Source organism: Physeter macrocephalus, chromosome 1, assembly GCF_002837175.3.
Source record: "Physeter macrocephalus isolate SW-GA chromosome 1, ASM283717v5, whole genome shotgun sequence".
In the NCBI taxonomy this organism is placed as follows: domain Eukaryota; kingdom Metazoa; phylum Chordata; class Mammalia; order Artiodactyla; family Physeteridae; genus Physeter; species Physeter macrocephalus.
In genome coordinates this window covers 52,806,919-52,834,385 of record NC_041214.2, presented here as the reverse complement: position 1 = coordinate 52,834,385, position 27,467 = coordinate 52,806,919, and the positions used below count along the sequence as shown (strand labels likewise).

The following is a 27,467-nucleotide window of genomic DNA, read 5'->3' as shown; positions in this document are numbered from 1 at the left end:
TATAAATGTAGAACATTAAAAATTAAAGTCATTAAACCTTTTTGATAAAATCTAAGACAAGGTTTGGTCAGTGTCTTTCTTATATTAATCTTTCACTCAGTGTTGTAAGGAAAGGCACCTTTTAATCCCTACAAACTCCTGATATCCTTCTAGTTTATATTAGGCCTCCCTTATTTAGCAAAATTATAAAATAAATAGATCAACTTATGACATTACAGACAAATCCTAATTATAATCATTCAAATGTTCCAGGAATTTCCAGAACTTGTACTTAATTAGCTGCTATTTTAAAAAGCCTTTTCAGAATTGTCTAATTTTATATCTTTTTTCTCAAAAGGCTAATAAAAAAAAGCTCTTCCTTATTATTAGGCTCATAAATTCCTGCTTGAGCATTTCTTTCTCTCCTGCTTTTATTTTTCCCAATTTATAAAATATTCCCTTAACATTATTGTACTTACTCTCCTTGCTTTATATTTCATAAATGTATGCTTTATGTTCTACCAATATTTATAAATATTGATATTTTCAAAGTGGTTTGATAAAAACAAAGATTGTTATATATAAAGAAACAGAATCACATGAGTTGTTATTTTCTCTTATGCGAGGAAGCATCTAGGTTATTTAGCACAAGCTAAAATATTTGTCATTGAGTCATACAATCACAATGAACTAATACATCTAAGTCCAAACTCAATCCTTTGTGAATCTTTTTTCCTTTCTCTCCACATACACGTGTTCTTAAAAAAAAAATAAAAATTTCAAAAGAGCCAATAAAACCATCACAGAAAAACATTTAATTAAGGTCTAGAAATTTTTTGTCATTTTATTAAATATAATTAAAAGTAATTCTAAATAAACAGATTAAATGCTGACATGGGAAAGTAAGGAAGAGAAAGGAAGAAAAGAAGGAATGAGTCTCTTACTAATGACGGATTTCTGACCCAATCAGAGAAAAAAAGGCACAGAAAATTCTTTCTGTTTTCCTTAGCTATTTTCTAGGAAAGTTTAAGCAATAGCATATCACTTGATCTCAAACACTATATATCATCATCAATAATCATGAATTATTACAGAAATAAACATAGTGTACTATTAAGAGTCAAGATGCTGTTGTCAGTGAACCTGGATTAGGAACCTAACTCTGCCATTTATTTACAAGCCCTATGATCACAAGTGTTCATTTGTATAAATGGGAAAATAAAAGCACCTACTTCACTAGGTTATTATGAAAGTTAAATAAGATAATACATAATGCTTAGCAAAATTTCTGATACCTAGAAAATATATTTAAATGTTAGATGCTTATTATTATGTCCACTGTAAGTAAAGCATTTTGTTCATACCTTATGTAGACCTGATCATAAAATTACTCTACTTGAGACTTCACTGGCTTCTCATTGCCTTTAGAATTAACTCTCTCCTTAGCATAACATATACTCCAATAATCACCTCTCAACATTATTTCTCTTCTTCTCTAAACTAATCCCCATGAGACTTCAGTTTCTCAAATATGCCATACCCACCTTGCTTTCCTCCACGTATTTCCACATGGAGTTCATTTTGCATGCACCCTTCTTTCCCATCTCTTCCTTCCTTCAGTGTATAAACATTGTTTCTTCTGACAGCCCATCCCTAACATGCTGACTAATCTAGGTCAACCAGCTTAAAGCTCATGAAAATATCTTGCAACCAAAATGTGTCAAGACTGAGGATGAAACCCAGTGTGCTGAGACTGGCCTGTTGGAACGATAAAAAGGGCACAGGTCTGCTTACCTCTGAACTTTTTCTTATATTAGCAATAAATGTACTTAATTGTTTAAGCCAGATGTTGACAAACTACAACCCATGGGCAAATATAGCCAGCTGCCCATTTTTGTAAATAAAGTATAAAACTCTACTGGAATACAGCCATGCCACTCATTTAGTATTATCTATGGCTGCTTCCATGCTAAAAGGGCAGAGTTCAGTAGTTGGCAACAGAGACATATGGCCGAGAAAGCCTAATTTATTTACTACCGAGCTCTTCACAAAAAGTTTGCTGCTCTTGGTTTAAGCTAGTTTAGTTAGGTTTTGTTACTTATAGCCCAAAGTACCCTAACACATAACAGTTAGTTTCCTACTGAAACATTCATCCGATTTTACTGTAATTACTTATGTATCTTCCCTTCTATATATGCTTATTTTGCCACCTGCATGAAATCTCCAAGTAAGACTAGCCTGCCGTTATGTCCCCATTACCTAACATATACTAGACAAATAGAAGACATTCAAGTATTGTTGACTGAACAAGTGAACGAATGAATGAATGAGCATATCTGATCAATACCCAATAAATATTTATGAAAAATTACCATGTACATTAGGTACACTGAGTAATACAAAGAGTATAAGACCCATGCTCTGCCCTGAATGGCTTAAAGATCAGGTTTAGGAAATAAACATGTAAGCTGTAAAAATATATATATAAGTTATTTCTGGAGCAAAACGGAGTGTATCTGTCATATATAAATACTACCATATTAAATGTATACATCAACCCCCCCCAATCCTGATTTCAGATTGTACTAAAAGGTATGAATTCGTGTGGCCTTAGCATTAATCAGAAGGGAGGGCACATTGACATAACACCACCCTGTACTATGGTCCACTAAAACCATGAAGATGACTAAATCAGGCTACTCACAGCTTTTTGGCATCAGTACTCATGGCCCTTCAACTGACACCTCTTGTTTTGACCTTGTTCATTGCCTTTGTTGAGATTTAAGAAATAATGACAAATACAACATTATTATCTTGTGAACCTGTCATCCAGGAATCAGTCCCTTGAACAAAATCAGCTCTGAGTGATGGCAGAATCTAACCTGTAAAGCTGGTGCCGACCTTCAAAATTAATGTCACCATATGGAACCCTTTCCTGAAGCCACCCGATCTCCCTCCCTTTTGATTCATGCTCTCATCTTTCTTACCTTTAAAATACCCCAAATAATGCTTTATGTAATATCAACTTCACACAACTGTGTAAATATTATTCTAAAAAGTAAAACTTGGTGAAGTAGAAAGCGAAGATTTAATGACCAGTAAAAATCATAGTCTTTTCACATAGTCATGTAATATCTAAAGTGTAAACCAAAAGGAGGAGGAAAAAAAGAACAAGGAGCACGGCATTTCCTTGACTGACGTAATTTATTCATCCTCTTAGTCCATATTTTCGAGTCTTAGAAACCTACTCTACATCCTCTCTTCAACTATCATCCTCCTGACTTTCTCCCTTTATCAACAGATTTCCCCCATATCCTCTCTGATCCTCACTCCATTCTACCAACTCTGGCTAAGTCAGGCTCCCTAACTTTAAAGCCAGATATCCAACTCTATCTCCTCTCCTATAACATTCAACAGTCCTTAAAACTAGAAAAAGACAGAACTCAGAATTTTTCAGGACCACAACTGCTCAATGTACATTAATGGCTATGGGGTTATCAGGGAAAGAAAGTCACACAATAATGTTACACTCTCCCAAAATCCACCACAAATTTATCATTTCAAAGAATACGTAAAAGCCAACAATCCAGGCAGTTTTATATAATATCACTGTAAATCTGGATTAAAAAATAAACACACAGACGACTGTGAAAAAGAGAGAGATGAGAAGAGCCCCATAACCTTCGATAAACTTAATTCTTCATAGAATCAAGATCTCAAGGAACCATATCCAAAATCTTGGTAAGCTCTTCAATTTAACACTGAAAAGTGATACACTAAAGATAAACACTTCTGTATTGAAGTATTAGAGTGAACATATATAGGGTGTCGAAAGACTAACAAAAGAGGATAAATTCTAAGATGTTCTAAACACTTCATAGAATAAAAGATCCCAATGTCGGTTTGGAATAAAACAAACAAGAAGCTGTAATTTAAGCCAGGGGTCCCCAACCACCACCCCAACCACTGATACCGGTCTGCGGCCTATTAGGAACCAGGTTGCACAGCAGGAGGTGAATGGTGGGCAAGCGAACGAAGCTTCAGCTGCCGCTCTCCATCGTTCCCCATGGCTCGCATTACCACCTGAACCAACCCCCCAGCCTCACCACCACACCCCCGTCCATGGAAAAATTGTCTTCAACGAAACTGGTCCCTGGTGACGAAAAGGTTGGGGACCGCTGATTTAAGCTACTAAACAAGATTTTATTTCACTTTAACATCTTCTAATTAAATAAACTGTTTTGAGTGGACTTCAACCTCCAAACAGACAAAACTAGAATAACTGTTTCAGTGATATCAATTCCAGAAAAAATAAATTCTGGGTCCCATATGCACATATACTCATCTATCACATACATATACCTTAATATTGACCAAGTCCTCATTCTACATGAAAGAGGTCTAGCCAACAGTAAATCACGTGGTTCCCTCCCTTCGTTCCATCTTTAGCCTTTTCCCCTAACAGTTTTACAATAACCTAACAGACATCTTTAATTGTAAGTAGTCTTCAAATTTTAAATATTGTATTCATGATAAAGAAAATGGAACTTTCCTAACAAATTATGTAAATTTTCCTTTACTGACATACTAAGATTTGACAGTGCTATTTGTTTCTAAGATTTGTTTTGTAAATATTAAATGAAAACAGGAATAGAAAGGAAGCACAGTAAAAATCTGAGATAACTATTCTGATTTATCCTTTCTTTATTCTCTATTATATTCTCCTCTTTTTTCTATCTTAGAAAAACCTCAGAAGATGAAAATTTAGTTTGAATATTGCTATGGAATCACGGAGTCATCACTGCTTTAGATCTGCTTCAACTTACCCACGTTTGATGCTGTGTAATTCCTTGTCCTTGCCTTTATCCTTTTCCTTTTCTCTTTTCTCCTTATCTCTGCCTTTACGTCGTTCTCTATCCCGAGACCGACTACGTGTTCTTCTGTGACTGGACCTTTCACTGCTTCGACTATGGGAACGTGGACGTGGTCTTGATCGGGACCTACAGTAAGTAGATTTCATTATATACATTTAGTGTATATTTTGTATTATGAAATAAAAATATCCTTAAAAATTGTCTGAAAGAAAAGGATTTAGCTTTAGTTAAGGATTCAGTTAAATAACTGTTTGAAGCAAGCATCTAAAGATGATTCTTTATGAATAAGTACTCTGTTAAATGATATGAGGGAAACATATGTGTCAACTTTACAGGAATATAAGGTTTAGTGTTTGTTTAGTCAAAAAAGTCTTAAAGTTCAAATCAAATCTTCAATACTCAAATCTCTTCAAGATAATATAACAAATCTAAATGTATCTATTCTAATCTGCAAGGATTAGGGTCTTCCCTATCCCTACAATCTGTACTTTCTATATTGATTCTACCTAATTTCCTATTTCTAATTGTTAGAATAAAACTATTCCTCTATTCTACTATAATCCAGCTATTCTTTGCATAAAATGAAGGACAGAATTAGGATATATTATGTGCTTTTAAAGAGTAAAGATTTTTAGATCCTGCCTTACAGTATTGACAAGAAAGCCTCTACCAGATTGATGATCCTATAGAAACTATAAAAAAACAACTAACTGAAGTCACTGAATAGTGACCAAAAGAAGGCACTGACCTTAAAAAGGAACAAAATCTTACTATATAAATATGCTGATTTATTTAATGTAATTTCAAGCAATTAGATTATGAACCAAAAATGATGAGCAATGCCAACACTTGGAAAAAAGAAACAGCAGTAAGAAAGTTTCCCATTTTATCAGTTTCTTTTCTGAGGACAAGCCTAAGTCTGTGCCATGAAGGACAGCTAAAACTCTAACAGAAAACTTTCAAATTTATGGCCTGAAAACCCAGAACAAAGACTCAAGGCAACCATCGCAAAATGAAAATGAAAGAGGAATCCTGGAAAAGAGTCAGTAAAAGGAGCCAAAAATTGTAGATATAAACTCTATTCAAATCTCTGGCTGAACCCTATATCATGCATATGAAGGGCAAACTCCAAACAGCTAAGGATGAAAGAATTGAACTAAAATTTCAACTGCCCCAAAGAGACTGAATTGTTTCAATTTTAATTCAATTAAGTCAATTCCCTGCTTTAAAAAAAAAAGTAAACCAAAAAAAATCAATATTCTTCAGAGGAATATAACAGAATCCAGAGTACTCAAAATATGACATTCACCATGTCCATGATAAAATACAAAATTACTAGGTATACAATGAAACATGAAAAATGTGAGAAAAGATAGTCAATACTGAACAACCCTGAGATGAGCCAGATGTTGGAGCTAGCAGGCAAGGATTTTAAAGTACTAAGTATAACTATGCTTGTAATGAATATAATGTTAAGAAATTTTAGAAGACAAACTAGAAGTAAAAAAAAAATTCTGTAACTGAAAATACAATATCTAAAATTACCATTATGCTAAAAGAGATCTGAAGCAGATTGGTAGCAACAGAGGGGAAAAAAATCTGTGTACTTGAAAACAGATAAATCAAACTTTTCCCATCTGAAGAACTAAGAGGAAAAAAAAGATTGTTACAGGAAAAGAAAAACAGATCCTATAGGATCTGTGTGACAACATTCAAGTGTCTAACATGTTTATGTAAACTCATAAGTAGAGAAAATAATGAGATAGAAATCAATTTCTTTTTAAGTGGTGGCCAAAATTTCCCCAAATTTAGTGAACAACAAATTTACAGATTCTAGAAGTTTAGTTAACTCCAAAATAAATATGAAGACCATGATTAGTAATACCATAGTCAAGCTGATGAAGACTAAAGATAAAGCGAAATCTTGAAGGTATTCAGAGAAAAAATGGACACATTACATAAAAAAGAACAACGACATGACTTACTGCTGGATTCTCATCAGAAACAATGAAGATCAGAAGACAGTGGAACAAAATTCTTAACATGGTGAAAGAAAAAAATAATCAACTCAGAATTTTATACCCAGCAAAAATATCCCTCAAGAAAACAGAAGTAAGTAGAACACTTATTTTTGTAAGTAGAACACTTATTTTTGCTGGGTATAAAATTCTGGGTTGATTTTTTTTTTCTTTCACCATGTTAAGAATTTTGTTCCACTGTCTTCTGATCTTCATTGTTTCTGATGAGAATCCAGCAGTAAGTCATGTCGTTGTTCTTTTTTATGTAATGTGTCCATTTTTTCTCTGAATACCTTCAAGATTTCGCTTTATCTTTAGTCTTCATCAGCTTGACTATGGTATTAATAGTCATGGTCTTCCTAACACCATACATAAAAATAAACTCAAAATGGATTAAAGACCTAAATGTAAGGCCAGACACTATAAAACTCTTAGAGGAAAACATAGGCAGAACACTATGACATAAATCACAGCAAGATCCTCTTTGACCCACCTCCTAGAGAAATGGAAATAAAAACAAAAATAAACAAATGGGACTTACCAACAAACACATGAAAGGATGTTCAACATCACTAATTATTAGAGAGATGCAAATCAAAACTACAATGAGGTATCATCTAACACCGGTCAGAATGGCCATCATCAAAAAATCTACAAATGATAAATATACAATGGAATATTACTCAGCCATAAAAGAAACGAAATTGAGTTATTTGTAGTGAGGTGGATGGACCTAGAGTCTGTCATACAGAGTGAAGTAAGTCAGAAAGAGAAAAACAAATACCGTATGTTAACACATATATATGGAATCTAAAAAGAAACAAAAAATGGTTCTCATGAACCTAGAGGCAGGACAGGAATAAAGATGCCAAAATAGAGAATGGACTTGAGGACACGGGGAGGGGGAAGGGTAAGCTGGGGCGAAGTGAGAGAGTAGCATTGACATATATACACTACCAAATGTAAAATAGATAGCTAGTGGGAAGCAGCTGCATAGCATGAGGGAGGGAGATGCAAGAGGGAGGGGATATGGGGATATATGTATACATATAGCTGATTCACTTTGTTATACAGCAGAAACTAACACAACATTGTAAAGCAATTATACTCCAATAAAGATGTTAAAAAAAAAGTAAATCAAAGATCTTTTTGAGATAAAGGAAAAGTAAAACATAATCATCAATAGTTAATAATATGCATTAAAATATGTACTAAAGTAAGTTTTTCAAGGGAAAGAATGATAAATGATGGAAACTTGGACCTTTAGAAAGGAAATGAAGGCCACTAGAAATGGTAAATATATGGGTAAATATAAAAAACGACTTCCCGTAATTTAGTTAAAATACATATGTACTTAAAGTAAAAATTACAGTATTTTACTGTAGGGTTTATAATGAAAGTGGATATAATACATATAATCTCTACAGAATAAAGTATGGAGCAGGTAAGTTAACCTACACAGTTAGAAAGCTTTTACACTTTGTGTGAACAGTGAAATAGTAACTCTAAGTACACTGAAACATACTTTAAGTACTGAATCATAAGGGCATATATGTAATTCTTACAGTAGCCACTTAAAGAAAAAAAAGAAATGAAATGCAAAGAAATATAGCTAAAAAGCCAAAAGATGAACTAAAAGAAAATTCTTAAAAATATTCATTAATCCAAAAGGAGGCTGGAAAGGCTCATATGTCCTCTCAGAAGACTTTCAGGAGCAAGCAATTCCTGGCCAAGAAACAAAAGTAGAACTGTCCTATTCCCCAAAGGATTCAGATGAAAACAAGCAATAAATCGGGTACACCTCCACAATGAGACACTGGAGAAGAACCAAGCTGGGTCTAAATCACACAAGAGATGGTACAAATATTTATGCTGTATGAAAGTCACTTACATCTTACCCTATCACTCTGAAAGCATACACTACTATCTGGACAGTTGGGTGTGTTTTATTGGGAAAATGATTTTTCTCTTTGTTTCTATGTTTCTGCACTAGTAGGTTGGTTCAGTAATAAATATGTGAGATCTTTTGCTTGAGAGGGGGAAGAAAAGCCAAAGCCTGTCCAAATAAATTTAAAAGCAACACACAACTATACACTATCTACAAGATATGCACTTTAAATATAGACACAGGTTGAAAGTAAATGGCTAAAATTAGATATATCATGTAAACAAAGATGGCTGGAATGAATATATTAATATCAAATAAAGTATCATCCTAGACACTCAGAAACTAGGAGTATAACCCCAAATAAAAATGGATACTTCATGATGATCAAAGGGTCAGTTCAAAAGTAGAAATCATACAAAATGTTTATCAGACCACAACAGAGTTAAATTAGAATTCAGTAACAATAAAACATCCAGAAAAAAACCAAAAGTGTGGAAATTAAATAATACACTTCTTAATAAATCATGAGTAAAGTAAGAAATCACAAAAAAATTAGAAAATATTTTGAACTGAAAGGCAATAAAAATATAGCATACTAGAATTTGTGTGATGTAACTAATGCAATGTTTAGAGGGAAATTTATAGCTTTAGATGTTTATATTAGAAAAGAAGAAAAGTCTAAAACTAACTACCTAAGGTTCCATCTTAAGACGCTAGACTAAGAAGAGCAAAATATATCCAAAGTAAGTAGAAGAAAGGAAACATTAAAGAGCAAAAATCAATGGATTAGAAAGCAATAAAGAAAATTAACAAAGCCAAAACCTGGTTCCACAAGAATATCAACAAATTTGGTAAATCCCCAGCTAGACTGATCAAGCAAAAAAGAAAAGAGCAAACACAAATTACCTAAATAAATAAAGATTGTGGATAAAGAGATCACATGAACTAGTCCTGGGTACTTAGGACATATGTAGGGCTTGAAGAGAATTATATGGATTTCACTGGTAGTATGTTCTGTCTTCTTTCATCCTTAACTGGTTCATTCAGTGAGTGAAGAGCAATACTGTATCATTAGACCACAAACTTTTTTTAATATGCAATTTTGAGAAGTTACAATATTTATTGCTAGGAATGTCAACATGGGTTTATTATACTAATTTACAAAGGTTAAATTTTCCTTCATTTTCTCTTTGACTACTCCCTCTCAATTTTGACACATGCTTCTTTCCACATAAAATAGTTTTAATTTATCAATAATTTATTGCCCCCACAGACATTATCTATTCATTTCTAATGAAATCTTTTATTATATGTGGATATGTAAAAATTTTAAGAGATTATTCTAAAATCTCTGAAAAATAATCAATCAGACTAAAGTTTTCTGATTAAAAGAAAGTAATAATAATAATAAAAATGAAGGGGGCCTTTTTTGTGATAATCAGAGCCACTACATATACAGTATACACACACACACACACGTTATCTTAATTTGGTTCTACATTATGATTCTGGCAATTACTTTTTCACTTAACTAGTGAAAATATAGTGTAACAAAAGACAAAGAGTTAAATATTAGTTTAAACTCTAACAACAAATCCCTAAGAGCTTCTTTTTTTAAATAAAACTTTGAAGTAAGCTCATTTCTTAGTGGTTTGCCACTAAGAAAAATACACTGTTGGACAAAATGTGCAATCATTTGTATCTTAAAAATTAAATGTATATGCTCTTAATATACCCAAAGTTACAGAAGTATTAAGTTAAAAAATAAAGAAATTCTCATACAATGGTGTCCTCAAACAAGTTACTTCCTCTCTGGGCATCTGTTTCCTCATCTACAAAATGCTGATAATAACTACCTTTCAGGGTTATTATAAGGATTAAACAATCACACCAGTGAATTGTGAGATAGCAGACAGGTGATTTGGGAGTAGGCAGGCACTGAGAAAGAAGTAACTGTGGGATGTGCTAATATAAATGAATGAGTAAAATCTGATTCAGAGAATATGAAATGTTTCTCTCATACCACAGCTAATCCAGTAAAGAGAAGTATTCTGATTCTGACAGACCTTTAAAATCTTAAGGCTGGCATAAGGATTACTTAAGTTTCAATATATTTCTTTTATATAGAAAGGTAAATAATAATAATCTTGGTTAAAGATTATCATCTTCTCCACAGGAAACCCTCAGCAGCTAAATACATGCATGATCTTCACCAGTTTGCTACTAACATGAAAATCATATCACCTATCATCCAAGCCTTTGGAAAATAAAAGGGGATTTTTTTAGAGTCCAGGAAGGCACTATAACATAGGGACAACAGGCCTAAATTGGCTCTGTCCCAGAGAAACCAGAAAGTAGGATCACTCTATCACCATCATAGCAAAGCTAAATACCACAATTAGAGGCCTTCTATCAATTACTATCTGCCTCACTCTCCCAACAGCAACTACCTTCCTAATCTCTACTCCTCCCAACTTGCCCAATACCGGAAATAAACTCAATTATCTCCAAACTCATCTAATGGTTTTCCCTAACAAAAAGATTCCACTGTAGAAAACATATGCCTACCATTCTCCAAAAATATTCTGCTCATTACGTCTCCATACAAGCAATACATGCCAATCTGGAATATTCTTTTATAAATGTTGCTGATGTGGCTCAATGACCTAGACAGCAATAGCAGATCTATAATTTAAGTTACCCATGATGTCAAATTGAAAGAAAGTAATAAGTTTTAAAATATCACAGCAATGTCTTAAAATTGATTATTTCATTTCTCATATTGTAGACCTCAACTTCGTTTATAGGCTACAAGAAGGAAAAAATGACTCTGAAGAGAATAAATAGGGAAAAGATATCAAAGCCAAAACACAGTTTTTGCAACATTATTAAAGGCTGCAAAAAGGACCACAAAATCAAATACAGATTTTAAATGAATTAAACTGCTGACTTATTTTCAGTCATGAGAATTACTTTAAACAATTCTGAGTAAAACTCACTTCCTAGACTATGAACAACCCCATTTACTTTATTAAGTAAATTTAATTACATATTTGAAGGCTCTCCATTAAGAACAAAGTAAAGAGTAAAGAGATTTCCTACTCTGACCAGACAAACAAAAAAGTCAAAGAAACTATACTAAAATTTAGAACATTATTTTTCCCTCATTCCTTAAATAAATATGTTTCTGATAAATCACTCTAGAAGTCTCTAGAGTACCAAAGCCAATATGGAGATATATTATAAGCAAAGAAACATTTGATAAAAAATGTGGCACTCTAGAACACACAATATATAAGCAATAAATGGACAGCAAGATGTCCTATTATACCAGATAAATGCTTTCAATATCTACAGAATAGGAAGAATCACCATAACATCCCTGAATAAAATGAATTACTGCCCTCAAAAACCAATTTGTCAAGTTTCTTAATTGGCTAATAAGTTCTAAACACATGTAATCAAAATAAATATCCTAATATTTTATCTTTCAAAAACAATAACTACAATACTTCAAATAGTCTCTTAAGTAGAGTACTATAAAATAAAGACTACATTTACCATAAAATAAAACTACAATTAAAATTATACTTAATATTCTTACATTGAATAAACTAACATGGATTCTATGTCAAGACGACATTTTGAACTCAGACATCTACTTTCGTCCCCAACAGAAATTGAACTAAAACTATAACAACAAGGGGGATTTTTTAAAAGGACCTACACTCTAGGAAAGAGATACACTTTTGAAAAGGGAAGTGTCCACTGGTGGCTTAGTGATGAAAGAAAACTAAAAATCAAGGGGCTGAAGCTCAGGGCTCTGTAAAAACAAGATGACATCAAAGGATCTGAAAACAGACCTGGCTTTTCCCATAGTTTCCCATTTATTAAAGAAACTCCACCTCACTGAATTAATAATAGTGCAGCGTCATTCAAGAAATCTTATAAGTCACCCAAAACCTTCAGTCCATCAATTGAATTGTCTGTTACTGCCAATCCAGGAAAATTCTGAACATTATCATGATCAACAACAAAAAAGAATCTAGGCATTCCCTGGAAGTCCAGTGGTTAGGACTCCAGGTCTCACTGCCAAGGGCTCAGGTTCAACCCCTGGCCAGGGAACTAAGATCCTGAGAGCCACACAGCGTGGCCAAAAAAAATAAAAATGAATCTATCATCCATACAAAGCAACTATGAGAAATGAATCAAAGTTAGAACCAAATTTGTCAAGTGATAGAAATACACAACACAAAAAGTGAAGAGACTATAACATAACATTCCAACATTAATTAAACACAGCATATAATAAGAAACATAGGCATTACTGACAAAAGAGCCAAGAAAAATAAACTTTTTAAAAAAGTAATTAAAAACAAAAATAAACAAATGGGACCTAATGAAAATTAAAAGCTTTTGCACAGCAAAGGAAACCATAAACAAAACGAAGAGACAACCCTCAGAATGGGAGAAATTATTTGCAAATGCAACAACAGACAAAGGATTAATCTCCAAAATTACTGAGCTCATGCAGCTCAATATCAAAAAAACAAAACAACCCAATCAAAAAATGGGCAGAAGATCTAAACAGACATGTCTCCAAAGAAGACATATAGATCACTAAAAAGCACATAAAAAGATGCTCAACATCACTAGTTATTACAGGAATGCAAAACTACAATGAGGTATCACCTTATGCTGGTCAGAATGGCCATCATCAAAAAATCTACAAACAATAAATGCTGGAGAGGGTGTGGAGAAAAGGGAACCCTCTTGCACTGTTGGTGGGAATGTAAATTGGTAGAGCCACTATGGAGAACAGTATGGAGGTTCCTTAAAAAACTAAAAATAGAGCTACCATATGACCCAAAAATCCCACCCCTGGGCATATATCCAGAGAAAACCATAATTCAAAAAAGACATGTACCCCAATGTTCACTGCAGCACTATCTACAATAGTCAGGACATGGAAGCAACCTAAATGTCCATCAACAGAGGAATGGATAAAGAAGATGTGGTACATATATACAGTGGAATATCACTCAGCCATAAAAAAGAATGAAATAATGCCACTTGCAGCAACGTGGATGGACCTAGAGATTGTCACACTGAGTAAAGTCAGACAGAGAAAGACAAATAAATATCATATGAAATCACTTATATGTGGAATCTAAAAAAAAGGGTATAAATGAACTTATGTACAAAACAGAAACAGAGTTACAGATGTAGAAACCAAACTTATGGTTACCAGGGGGTAAGGGGGGGGGATAAATTGGGAGATTTAGATTGACATATACACATTAGTATATATAAAATAGGTAACTAATAAGGACCTACTGTATAGCACAGGGAACTCTACTCAATTCTCTGTAATGGCCTGTATGGGAAAAGAATCTAAAAAAGAGTGGCTATATGTAGATGTATAACTGTTTCACTTGGCTGTACACCTGAAAGTAACACAACATTGTAAATCAACTATACTCCAATTTAAAATTTTTTAATTAATTATTTATTTTTGGCTGCATTGGGTCTTCGTTGCTACACGCGGGCTTTCTCTAGTTGCTGCGAGCGGGTGCTACTCTTCATTGCAGTGCGCAGGCTTCTCACTGTGGTGGCTTCTCTTGTGGCAGAGCACAGGCTCTAGGCGCGCAGGCTCAGTAGTTGTGGCTTGTGGGCTCTAGAGCACAGGCTCAGTAGTTGTGGCACATGGGCTTCATTGCTCTGTGGCATGTGGGATATTCCTGGACCAGGGATCGAACCCGTGTCCCCTGCATTGGCAGGTGGGTTCTTAACCACTGCGCTACCAGGGAAGTCCTCTCAAAATTTTTTAAAATAAATAAAAGTAGTAGAAAGAACAAGAAGTAAGTAATAGACAAGGCAGACAATGAACATCAAACCTCACTAAGGCTCCAGAAGAAGAAAAAACAAGGTAAGAGAACTAATATTACAATCATAATCCTAAGACACTTTTGGAACTAAAAGAATCTACATGTAGCAAGGATCCACTGTATATATGGGGAAATGGATTAACCACAGTCAACTCTGAGATAGATCCTGATGAAGTTACTGCACATTAATGATAAAGGAAAAAGAACACTCTGATCAAGTTGATATAAAGAAAGTCAAGTTGGCATTAGTCTGCTCAACTGTGAGATACACAACAGAAAAATGGCTTTAATTTTCCTTGAGGAGCTCAAGGGGAAAAACGTGTGCTCACAATGTTACACCTAGTTAAGCTATCCTTAACTACCAAAACTACAACAAAAAAAAGTGACAAAAGTACTAATTTATGTTAGACTCTAGAAAGTCAAGGACATGCTATAATTTCTAGGTTAAGCACTCAAAGCAAAAATAAAAGAAACTAAGCTAGGGAGGTGGGAGAGGGATGGATTGGGTGTTTGGGATTAGCAGATGCAAACTGATATTATATATAATGGATAAACAACAAGGTCCTACTGTATAGCACAGGGAACTATATTCAATATCCTGTGATAGGGCTTCCTTGGTGGCACAGTGGTTGAGAATCTGCCTGCTAATGCAGGGGACACGGGCTCGAGCCCTGGTCTGGGGGGATCCCACATGCCACGGACACGGAGCAACTAGGACCGTGAGCCACAATTACTGAGCCTGCGCGTCTGGAGCCTGTGCTCTGCAACAAGAGAGGCCGCGATAGTGAGAGGCCCGCGCACCGCGATGAAGAGTGGCCCCTGCTAGCCACAACGAGAGAAAGCCCTCGCACAGAAACGAAGACCCAACACAGCAAAAATAAATAAATTAATTAATAAACTCCTACCCCCAACATCTTCTTTAGAAATATATATATATATATCCTGTGATAAACCCTAAGGGAATAGAATATGAAAAAAGAATACATATATGTATAAGCCACTTTACTGTACAGCAGTCATTAACACAACACTGTAATTCATCTATACTTCAATAAAAACAAAAAAAGAAAGTAAGCTAACAAGCTAATACAAGTAATCCAAAGAAGGTAAGAAAGTAGAAAAAAGAAAGAAATGGATTGGACATATAGAAAACAAAGAATAAGATGGAAGATTTAAATCCAAATATAACAGGAATCAATAAACATAAATAGACTAAATAATACAATTGAAGGAAAATGACCGTCAGACTAAAAGAAAAAAACTATAGCAAGCTTTCAAAATGAACATGTTAAATATAAAAACAGAAAGTTTGAAAGTAAAAGAAAAGAGAAAGATATCATACAAGCACTAACAAAAAGATGGTGAAATTACATCAACATCATACATGATTTGAAACATCATTTCAAAGTAAGAAATATTTCTAGAAATAGAGACTTTCATGAAAAGGTCACTCCAAAAAGAATATAAAACTATCCTGAATTTGCATACACTTATTTACAGAGCCTCAAAATATATAAAGCAGAAGCTGGTAGAACTTGATGAAAAACAGACAAATCTACAATCAAGAGCTGTCTGTGAGCTCTCTTAGTAACTGATAAAATAAGCAGGTTTTAAACAGAAAAAAAAAAGTAAAGATATAGAAGATTAGAACAAATGGTTAAATTCACCTATTTAACTGCATTCCTTTTTAATCAAGTGTATCTGTAATATTTCCTAAAATAAATCTTATGATGGGCCATAAAGCTAATCTCAACACATTTCAAAGCTGAAAGGTCTTTCAGATTATGTTCTCTAACTACAGTGAAGAATAAAAGAAAGAAACAAAGGACAACTAGAAAAGCCTCCAAATGTTTGGAAATTAAGTAACATATTTCTATATAACCCATGGGAAAGATGAAATCACAGTTTTATTTGAACTGAATGAAAACTAAAATACGGCACATCAATAATGTGTAGGCTATAGCTAAAGTACAGTGAAAAGGAAAATTTGTAGCACTGAATACACATATTAGAAAAGAATAAAAGCTAAAATAAATGATCTAAGCTTCCATCTCAAGGAGCTACAAAAAGAATAGAAAACTATACTCAAAGAAGGTAAAAGGAAAGAAATAAAGAAAAAAATTTAAAAAATAATGAATCAGAAGATCAAGAAAGACAAAGTTAATTCTTAGAGAAGATTAGTAAAATTGATAAACCCCTGATGGAAATGACAAAGAATAATACAGAAATCACAAATAAAATAATCAATTTTGCAGTTAAATGGCCTTTTGCCCATAGGGGTTAAAGGCCATGGGAAGAGCCCTCCCACCATAAACAAGTAGAAAAGAAAACAAAATGTATTTAACAACTATGTCAGACATTGGACAACTGGCAGCACAAAAGTGTAATTCCCCAAGAAAAGGGAAACAAAAAAGGGAACCCTAGGATTGCCCCGGCTTACTGCCTTGGGGAAGTTTCCAAGCCACAGAGCAAGGAAAGGGAACTCAAATGAAGCTTCATAGACTCGCTGAGTTAGGGAGACAGAGACAGACCTTCAAGGAAGCCAAGGTGCTAGACTTTGTAAGGCATTATACAAAACAGAAGGAAGTTGGACAGAGAGAGGGATCCAGAAATCTGCAGAGGCTCTCTAGATCTTTGACAAGTTCCAGTCTACAAATATGTGAAATGAAATTCCAAGGGACCAGGGAAAAATACACTGGACAGCAACAGAAATCCAGAATAACATATTGGGGAGAAGTAGTGTTCTACCTGCCAGAGTTGAGACACTTTGTACATAAGATATTATATAGAGTCAAGTATTAATTCTGGAGCTAAATTAGCCATAGAGTAAAAGTATTCTGGATCCATCCTAATAACAAAGCTTAAAAGCAAGCCTTGATATTGACAAAATACTACCTGATGAAGATAGATCATGGCTACATGAGGGTTTATTATACTATTCTCTGTTTCAATGAATGCTTAAAATTCTCCATGCAAAGGCTAAAAAAATTATTTGAAACTTCATTTATAAGTCTGTTATTTGAAACTCACATAAAAATCACTATGGCTTTTCAATCCACTTCACAGAAGCCTATTGAGAGAAAATACCTTAAACCTAATATTAAAAGACTATTTCAAATATACCCAACAACAAAATGCTATTTCTTTGGGGGAAAGATCACACATTCTGAATTTTAACTAAGATAAATTAAGTGGGTTACTACTCTTCAGCTTTGGTCAATACTTGATCCTACATTGACTTTAGAGAAATCTATCTGGATCAGTACAGTTGCCAAGTGTTTTAAACTGCAGAACCAAGGTTAACTGTCCTCACTAGGGGCAGAGGATGAAGCCTCTAGTTGCTATAAACCAAGTGTTTGTAAACAGGGATTGTTGTATATTTCTGACACAATAATTCCCTATTCATAGTGTCCTAACTGAAGAAGAATCTTTCTTATCAAAATTTCAGATACACTTACTGGGACCTAAAACTTGCATCAAGTTTTACAACTGAATTATCAGAATTCAAAGCTAGCAAATAAAAATCAAAGCCAATCCTGCATTTATTTGATATTTAATGCTCTAAAATATGCAAAATAATACACCTGTTTAGTGTATCTCTTTAGCAAAATGCTGTAGGGCACGATATTTGCCCATATTATTACTAAGGACTTCTACATGATAAGAAGTATGTCAGCTATATTCATCTATTTTATCTCTTTTAATTCTCCAGAGTATTTAAACATATAGTTGTTACTGTCATCGCCTTTTGGTGTTTGGTGGGAATTTTTTTTCTTGCTTTGGGGTCAGGCAAGTTGGATTATTTTTTTGGTTTGGTTTGGTTTGGTTTTTGCTTTGAGAAAACTGAACTCTGAAAAGTTCAGAGGCCACAGAACCAATGTGTGGTAGAGCTGAAATTTGAACCGACGTTTGTCCATGTCCTTTCAACTACAGCCCACTGCCAGTAAGATCTGACTGTGGTATCATTTTCCAATAAAACCTATAAAAAAGAAAATAAATATCTACACAGATTCATTTCTAAAATGTTATCAAAAGATTTAACCCCACCTTATTATAAGTAGATCCAGTCAACTAAATATCTTGCAATTCTCATGTCAATCTTCAAAAATGCCCAATCATCATCTCTAGTCCCCCCATTTTTAAGAGAAGATATTAAAAGGTAGAATTGGGAAGAAAAAAAAGCAAAAAAAAAAAATGCAGAATGCCAATGCCTCCCCCGCTAAAAAAAGCACATAACCCACCCACTGTGGCAAAGGTTAAGTCATTTAGTCAAGTTCAAAGATCTTCAAAGACTTCTCAGATCCAGATAAGCCCATATGTTACCAAAATTCTGTGAAAAAGCCATTACTTTCCAATCTGCTGCTCATGTTTAAGATACAGAACACACAGATGCTTGGCATCACTCAACAGTCTTCCTAAATTTTCACACCAGATAATCAAGATCCACCAATAACTTTCCTGTCTAAAAGTCCTAGAAATGTCTTTATTCCATCAGTGCTTGGTTCACTTGTTAAATCTGAAAGTAACCATAAAAGACCATTCAGTTACTGTACAATAAGTGTTAATTTGCTAATTTCTTCACAGGTAATCAATTAAAATGTAAAATATTGGATAAAATTAGTTGCACTAAATTTAACAGCTGCTCCATAAGCATAATTAGTTTCACAAGGGCCATGTGTATTCTGAACAGAGACAGAGTTGAAACAAATAGACAGATTTTAAGTAAGTTTGAGAAAATCTGCATTTAATTAGCAGGTGGGCACTACAACTGCATAACGTTTTTATACATTTATATTTATGAAGTGACAGAAGATCTAAAGGCTTTTAAAATGGCGTTTATTGTTTGAATGGGAACTGTTTTGCTGCATGCTAAAGTGATTTAAATCCTTATAGTTCTGCTTTGAAAAAAATCATAAATGGTGAAAGAAAACATGTGGAAAACTGTAAAACTAGAAAGAATTTGCGACAAAAAACAGATACACATACCATAACTAAAAGGAAACTACACTTAATTAAATGTACACTACATCTGGAATATCCGCCTAATAAAACGTGAAACTATTAATTTTCATTGTTCTAAAGGAAATGAGGTCAGTGTCATTTAATAATTCCTCCAATTACATTGGACTAACTCATTGGGCTGTAGGTTCTGGATACCATCTAATCTTAAAATGCTATATACTTTACAATACCCTTAAGTCAAACTTTTTAAATAAAGACATTTAAATTACAAAGGAATAAAAGAATACAATCAGCAAATGAAATTCTTTAGCAGCTGGTAGCTACCAGCATTATATTTTAAACCTTATAACTTTTGGATGAGGTTTTTCATGGTTGCCCATAGTAAGTATGAGATCACACTTGTTAGTTCTTATTAGCACTAAAATCACCACTTTAAATATAGAAGTAGAATATATAATTTTAAAAATTAAAATGATGTTTGCCTGGCCAATAATTTCATTGGTAGGCTATATTTATCAAGTTTTTTTTTTTTTTTTCGCAGTACGTGGGCCTCTCACTGTTGTGGCCTCTCCTGTTGCGGAGCACAGGCTCCGGACGCGCAGGCTCAGCGGCCATGGCTCACGGGCCCAGCCGCTCCACAGCATGTGGGATCTTCCCGGATCGGGGCACGAAATTTATAATAATAAATTTATTATTTATTAATAAATTTATTTATTTATTTATATTTGGCTGCATTGGATCTTCATTGCTGTGTGCGGGCTTTCTCTAGTTGCAGCAAGCGGCGGCTACTCTTCGTTGCAGTGCATGGGCTTCTCACTGCGGTGGCTTCCCTTGTTGCGGAGCACGGGCTCTAGGCACGCGGGCTTCAGTGGTTGTGGCACATGGGCTCAGTAGTTGTGGTTCGCAGGCTCTAGAGCACAGGCTCAGTAATTGTGGTGCATGGGCTTAGCTACTGCGCGGCATGTGGGATCTTCCCAGACCAGGGCTCAAACCCATGTCCCCTGCATTGGCAGGTGGATTCTTAACCATTGTGCCACCAGGGAAGTCCCTGAAGTGTTTTCAAACGTCCTTAATTAAAAGAGCAATAATATTTGTAAGAGAAAATGATAATTTTCCAAACTAAAACAGAACAATGAAGCAAATTCCTGCATTGTCTGTATGTGCTGGGGACAGTTCAAGAGGAAAGTACTTGCTTATCAACTGAGTAAACCAGGACCTTAAATTTTACGTTCTTCACCTAGCTAAATAATGTAGCACTCCACTTAGGTATCAAAGACACTAAACTTCAAAATTTTCTTTCATTTGAAATAAGGCTGTTATGCACAAATTTAAATTATTAAACATGGATTTTAATTTTGTCATCCTATTTTTGGAAATAAAAAAATATCTCCTTAACACACTTTCTAATTCGCAAAAGTTAAATCTGTACATGAAAATTTTTAAGTGTTTGTGGAATCCCTGTATCAAAAAAAAATTTTTTAACAATAAACATAATTGTAAAATATAACTGATAACTTTGTTTATAATTAACATTAATAATAATTACTTCATGTTCAAAAATAAAAGAGGAAAAAATAAATTTTAATTAATTTATTTATTTTAAATTAAAATTTCCTTTAACAGATTTCTTCCTTATTCATAATATATAAAAACTAAAAGGAACAAAAATCTTACTATCCTTTTATTAGATAGAAAATTCTATTATTATAAAGCTGAAAGAACTTAAGACACTAAACAGTTTAGTTCTAAGTTATTTACTAAAAATGTTTTTTAAAAATTATTTTTAAACAGCCTCAAGCAACTTGCTGCAAGACTTCATTCAATGCAACTACGTGAAACATAATTTAAGAGGGACAGACTGAGAGTTTACAAATCAGATTGCACTCTGCTGCCTTTAAGTCAGATTTCCAATTCCCTTGTTTTCTGCTGCTCTTCCCAATCTGTGAAAAAGTTCTAAATTGCTTATGTCAATATTTTAATTGCCAAACAAAGGCTTATTTAATGGTAATATCAAAGAAAGCAAGAAACCTAGGGCATGAAACTTATCTCAATGGTCACCATATTTTATAAACAGGATCTGGGAATTCCCTGGCGGTCCAGTGGTTAGGATATGGTGCTTTCACTGAAAAGGGCCCAGGTTCAATCTCTTGTCAGGGAACTAAGATCCCATAAGCCACGCGGCGCCGCCAAAAAATAAATAAATAAAAAATTAAGAACAGGATCAAGAACGTACAAGCAGCATTACTGTATTTTGTACTGTATTGTATGCTCAGGTACAAGAAGCAAGAATATCTGAAATCAAGGCGCATGTTTATTTCTTGATTTGGTGTCAGTACTTTAAAAATAGTCCTAGTGGGGGTTCCCCTCCCCCACAATAAACAGTATAATAGGAAACAAAGGAGATTTTTTTAGAAAGAGACTCCAGAGTCTATGTCTTTAAGGTGTTGTTCCAAGATACAGGAAGAAACAAAGGCAAGGTAGAAATGTAAAAGGACATCTATAGTTAATTGAAAATTCAAAAGTCATACATTTTCCTGGTTTTCCCTCTGGATCTTTATCCTGCATGTTCCCAAAGTGATTTGATAAAGGTATTCTGAAATTCAAGTTCAAGATGTAGTATAAATAATTGATTGCATACTATTGGAAATAGCATCAACAAGTAAAAAAAAAAGTAAACCTAAAAGTGATACCCCATCTCAATAGTACCTAGCATGTGTGGCTTTTTATAAACAATAAAACCAAAAAGAGATTTTTAGGCTCACACTTATAAATTATCACTTTACTTGTTACTTTTATATAACTCCTTTTGTTTTCAAACGTCCTTGATAAAAAGAAGTGGCTTCAATATATAATTATGTCTATTTTAAGCTGATATTTTCCTTTTTAAATAAGACAAGCAAAAACATAATTTCCTAACTAAATCAATATTATAATGAATAACCCATAAGTTCACTAGAAGATCAACTTACACAGATAATACAAAGGTATTTCTTTTTTCAAGTCATCATTCATTTCCTTTTTCACTACTGATTAAGGGAAAAAGAGGTTACACATTTTTAAAATTAACTTTGCAAGTGTCATTTTAACTTGGTGTTAAAAAATAAAGAATATTAAACCCCAGTTTATTCCCTTGAAAATAATAAGAAATAAAAACCAGTTTATTCTCTTGAAACTTATTTTCAAAATCTTCAAATTATCACCCAGAGCTTTTCTTACAGATAATTAAATAGAAAGTAAGCTATTTTCCCATTAAATTACTTACATTTTTCTGCATTAATACAGATTAACGTGGAGGGAGTGACAGAATTGGAGGCAGAGACCATTGACAATTTAATATAGGACTATATGGAATTAACTTAAAAATCAGATACTGGAAACCATCAAATCAGAATAGTGTGGGACCACACAGCCTACTATTTAAAAACACACTCTATAACTACATTACTATACAGACTAGTATATGATGTCATAATTGATATTCCTCAAGTCATTAGTAAAAACAGAATACAACTGGGCTTGAACTTCCTTTAAAAAAAAAAAAAACACTTGCTACCCATGAAAAATAAAAGCTGAAATACCTATCCTTAAAGGAGGAATAGTATTCAAAATTTATTAAATCAGAAAAAAAGGAATTCTAATTATTCTTTGAACCACTCTTTCCCTGAAAGTGAAACACTCAATTTGAGCAAAAAGAAGCTGAAAATAAAAAAGGTTTCCACACAAATTCTCCAAGTATTTTCCATTACACTCAGGCTACAACATTAACTCTGGGAGTCTGAGGAAACCTAAGACTGCCTTAAGTACTCATGTTTGGGCCTGAGTAAGCCAGAGTTCAGAATATCAAGAAGAACTGTGTTATGAAGGGATTTAAAACAAAGTTCATAATCTCAGGCCCTCTGACAAGGCAATATGAACCCCAGATGAGGAGCTGCCCTACCACTGTAAGAAAATATATTTATAAAATTAGCTTATGTTCATTAAGTCTCAGTTATCTGTTTGACATTATGAACTTCATAAGTGATTTGTGATTAACTTACAAAATTCAAAATACAGAAACATACCAGATACCTTCCTGCCTTATAGCCTTTGCACTGGCTCTTCTCACTGTCTTACTGTTTGCCAGACATCTTACACTCCCTCACCTCCTTCAAATCTCTGCCAAAATGTCATATTTTCATTAAATTCTATCCTTTCCACTTTGCTAAACATTGAAACCCAACCTCTCCCCAATCTGCACAACTCCTAATGTCCCACACCTTGTTCTGTTTTTCTTTTTTTCACTGTGTTAAACCTAGTATCTATATAATTTACTTATTATATTTATTGTTCATTGACTATCCTCCTTGCTAGAAATTAAGCTCTACAAGAGCAGTTTCTTTTATTTACTGACATATCCCAAGTGGCTATAACTATGCTTGTCAGAAAGACAAATATTTGTTAAAAATGAATGAACTCATATACTTTCTCAATTTTTCCCTTTCTTCCAATCTAATCTTGCATGATTATTTAATATTTTTCCTTAATAAATTCACTTAAATATTTGTTATCTAATTTATTTTCCATGTGTCTAAATTAAATATTAGAAATTAATGACATTTTCTCTTCTTCCTAATAAAATACCATATGTATAACTAACAGATAAGTTATAACACTATAAACTATTTACACTATAACACCTAGAAAAACTTATAAGGTTTCAATAAAGTGAAGTCTTTTTATCATTAGTTTTCAACAAAAAAATGCATGTATTCCCAACCTTATGCAAGGAATTGAGAAAGTAATTCAGTACACAAAAAGCTGTAATTTACAGCATCTTCACTCTGGGATCACTCTGCCATCACACCCTCCCAAATACAGACAATTCCCCCAGATGATAGGAGTTTCTCTCATGTATCCAGAATTCTGACTCTAATTAAGTTCCAAGAAAGTTCCTTGCTATGCCACATTCACCAAATTCATTTTGCTCCCTTGTCCTTAGAGTCCTAATTAACATATAGTGCTCCTCAATACATTTTGAGAAGAGTATTTCATAAACTTTCAGGACCCGAAATGGTTTTGTTGATCATCTATTTCAATGATTCTCAACTGTGGCCACTCATCAGTCATCTGAGGAGCTTTTAAAAATACACACATGGCAAAAAAAAAAAAAAAAAAAAAAGAACTCTGACCTACACTTCATACCTTATACAAAGATTAACTCAAAGTAGATCAGAGACTTAAATGTAAAACATAAAACTGTAAAACTTCTAGAAGCAAACATAGTGGAAAAAGCTTTAGAATCTAGTGCTTGGCAAAGAGTTTTTAGATTTGATACCAAAAAACACAATCCATAGAAGGAAAATTGATAAACTGGACATAGTCAAAATTTAAAACTTTTGCTCTGTGAAAGACCATGTGAAGAGAATGAAGAGACAAGCTACAGACTGGGAGAAAATATTTGCAAACCACATATCTGACAAAGGACTAACACCTAGAATATATAAAGAATTCTTAAAACAGAAAGAAAACATTTCATTAGAAAACAAACAAAAAACATTAACAGAAGTTTCACCAAAGAGAATATACAGCTAACAAACACATGAAAAGATGTTCAACATCACTAACCATTAGGGAAATTAAAATTACAATCATAATATCACTATATACCTATCAGAAAGGCTTAAGTAAAAACACAGTAACAACCTCAAATGCTGGCAAGGATACAGAGAAACTAGATGGCTCATACAGTACTAGCTGGAATGTAAAATGGTACAATCACTATGGAAAACAGTTTGTCAGTTTCTTACAAAATTAAACATGCAGCTACTATGATCTTACAACTGTATTCTGGGGCATTTAACCACAGAAATGAAGATTTATGTTCACACAAAAATCTCTCCATGAATTATCACAGCAACTTTTTTCATAATAGCCAAAACATGTAAATAATTCAGGCATAATGGGTAAACAGTTAAACAAACGATGGTATAGCCATACCATGGAATACTACCCAGCCATAAACAGAACAAATTATTGATGCATGCAACAACTAGGATGAATCTCCAGGGAAATATGCTAAATGAAAAAACCCAATCCCAAAGTTTCCAAATTGTACAATTCCATTTACATAACATTCTTAAATGACAAGTATTATAGAAAAGAAGAATAGATTGGTTGCATGATTTAAGAAGCAGATACAAGCAAAAGGGAAGAAAGTGGATGTGACTAATAAACTGAACAACATGAGGGAATCTTGTGGTGATATAATGGTTTTCTATCTTGGCTGTATCATTGTCAATATTCTGCTTTTGATATTGTAGTACAGGTATTACCACTGGGTTAACTGGAAAAAGGATACATGGGATCTCTCCATTACTTCCTACATCTGCATATAAATCCACAATTATCTCAAAATAAAATGTTCAATTTAAAAAATACATAGACATATTATTCTGGAAGTACTAGTCAGTGCAACTGGACTAGACAAAACGATAAGAGGCATATGAAACAGAAATAAAACTATCTCTATTTGCAGATATTATACTTGAAAACACTAGAGAAAAAATATAAATTAAACCATTCAAAAAGAATTTCAAAAGAAAATTCATCAAGGGAACAGCTCATCTCAAAAATAATTCAGGATATAAAATTAATATGCTCAGTGCTTTGTGATGACCTAGAAAGGTGGGATAGGGAGGGTGGGAGAGAGGCTCAAGAGGGAGGGGATATGGGGATATATGTATGCATATGGCTGATTCACTTTGTTGCACAACAGAAACTAACACAGTATTGTGAAGCAATTATACTCCAATAAAGATCTATTTTAAAAAATCAATAGCATTGGTATGTGCAAATAGCCAGTAAGAGGGTATAATGGGTAAAAATAAAGTCCATTTGTAACAGCAATTTTAAAAATAAATATTGAGGAATAACATAACAAAAAATGTCCAAAATCTAATTTTAAAAAAATGTAAAGCACTCATGAAACACACATGAGTAACCTGAAACAAATGGTAAGACATGCCTTGTCATCGGTCAGGCCATCTCAGCTTCATCAAGGTGTCAGTTTTTTAAGCGATTTTACAAATTTAATGCAATCCCAGTAAAAATTCCAATGAGCACATCTATGGACCTAAACAGCTGAACCTGAAATTGATATGGAAAAATAAATATCCAAGAATAGTTAGGACAGTAAAAAACAAAGAACTCTCAAGGCGGAATAGACCTATTATATATTAAAACGTGTTACAAAGCCTCTATAATTAGAACGAACTTGTACCAGCACATGAACATGCAGACAAACAAAAGGAATAGAACAGAAAGTCCAGAAATATACCCAACTACACAACAAATCTAGTATATGATAAAGGTGATAACCACTGCAGTAAAGACAGTCTTTAAAAAAAATGTTTTAGGGGTAACTGCATGATTATTTGGAAGAAAACAAAATTAGATATATTCGTCACACCATATGCCGGGAAGAAACTCCAAATGAATCAGAGATCTAAATGTAAAAATAAAGCTCAAAAAAGTACTAGAAGAGCACATGGGTGAATTCTCCTATAACCTGGGTTTAGAAAAAGGCTCTTGGATTATGACCAAAATTCTAGATAGAAGATAGTTTGATTCAAACTGGGAGAAAACTTTGCAAATTTATTACAGATAAAGGGCTAGAATTCCAATTAAAAACCAAGCAATGGAAAAAAAAACAAAATGAAATGTTGCTTTCAAGAAACATATATAAAACACAAGGGCATAGAAAGTTTGATAGTATAAGGATAGGAAATGAGGGCTTCCCTGGTGGCGCAGTGGTTGCGCGTCCGCCTGCCGATGCAGGGGAACCGGGTTCGCACCCCGGTATGGGAGGATCCCACATGCC

At 33.7% G+C, this 27,467-nt stretch overlaps 1 protein-coding gene across 7 annotated transcripts in view; it reads right to left on the bottom strand.

The window, feature by feature from the left end:
- The window catches only part of RSRC1 (arginine and serine rich coiled-coil 1), a 440,472-nt gene that overhangs the window by 312,761 nt on the left and 100,244 nt on the right, over nucleotides 1–27,467 (bottom strand). For 6 of the 7 annotated variants that reach the window (XM_055081512.1, XM_055081583.1, XM_055081564.1 and 3 more), the window contains one exon: nucleotides 4,806–4,979. The exons of the other annotated variant lie outside the window; for it this stretch is intronic. In XM_055081512.1, the coding sequence (XP_054937487.1) occupies nucleotides 4,806–4,979 (174 nt within the window). The remainder of the gene's footprint in view (nucleotides 1–4,805; nucleotides 4,980–27,467) is intronic. 7 annotated transcript variants of the gene reach the window in all.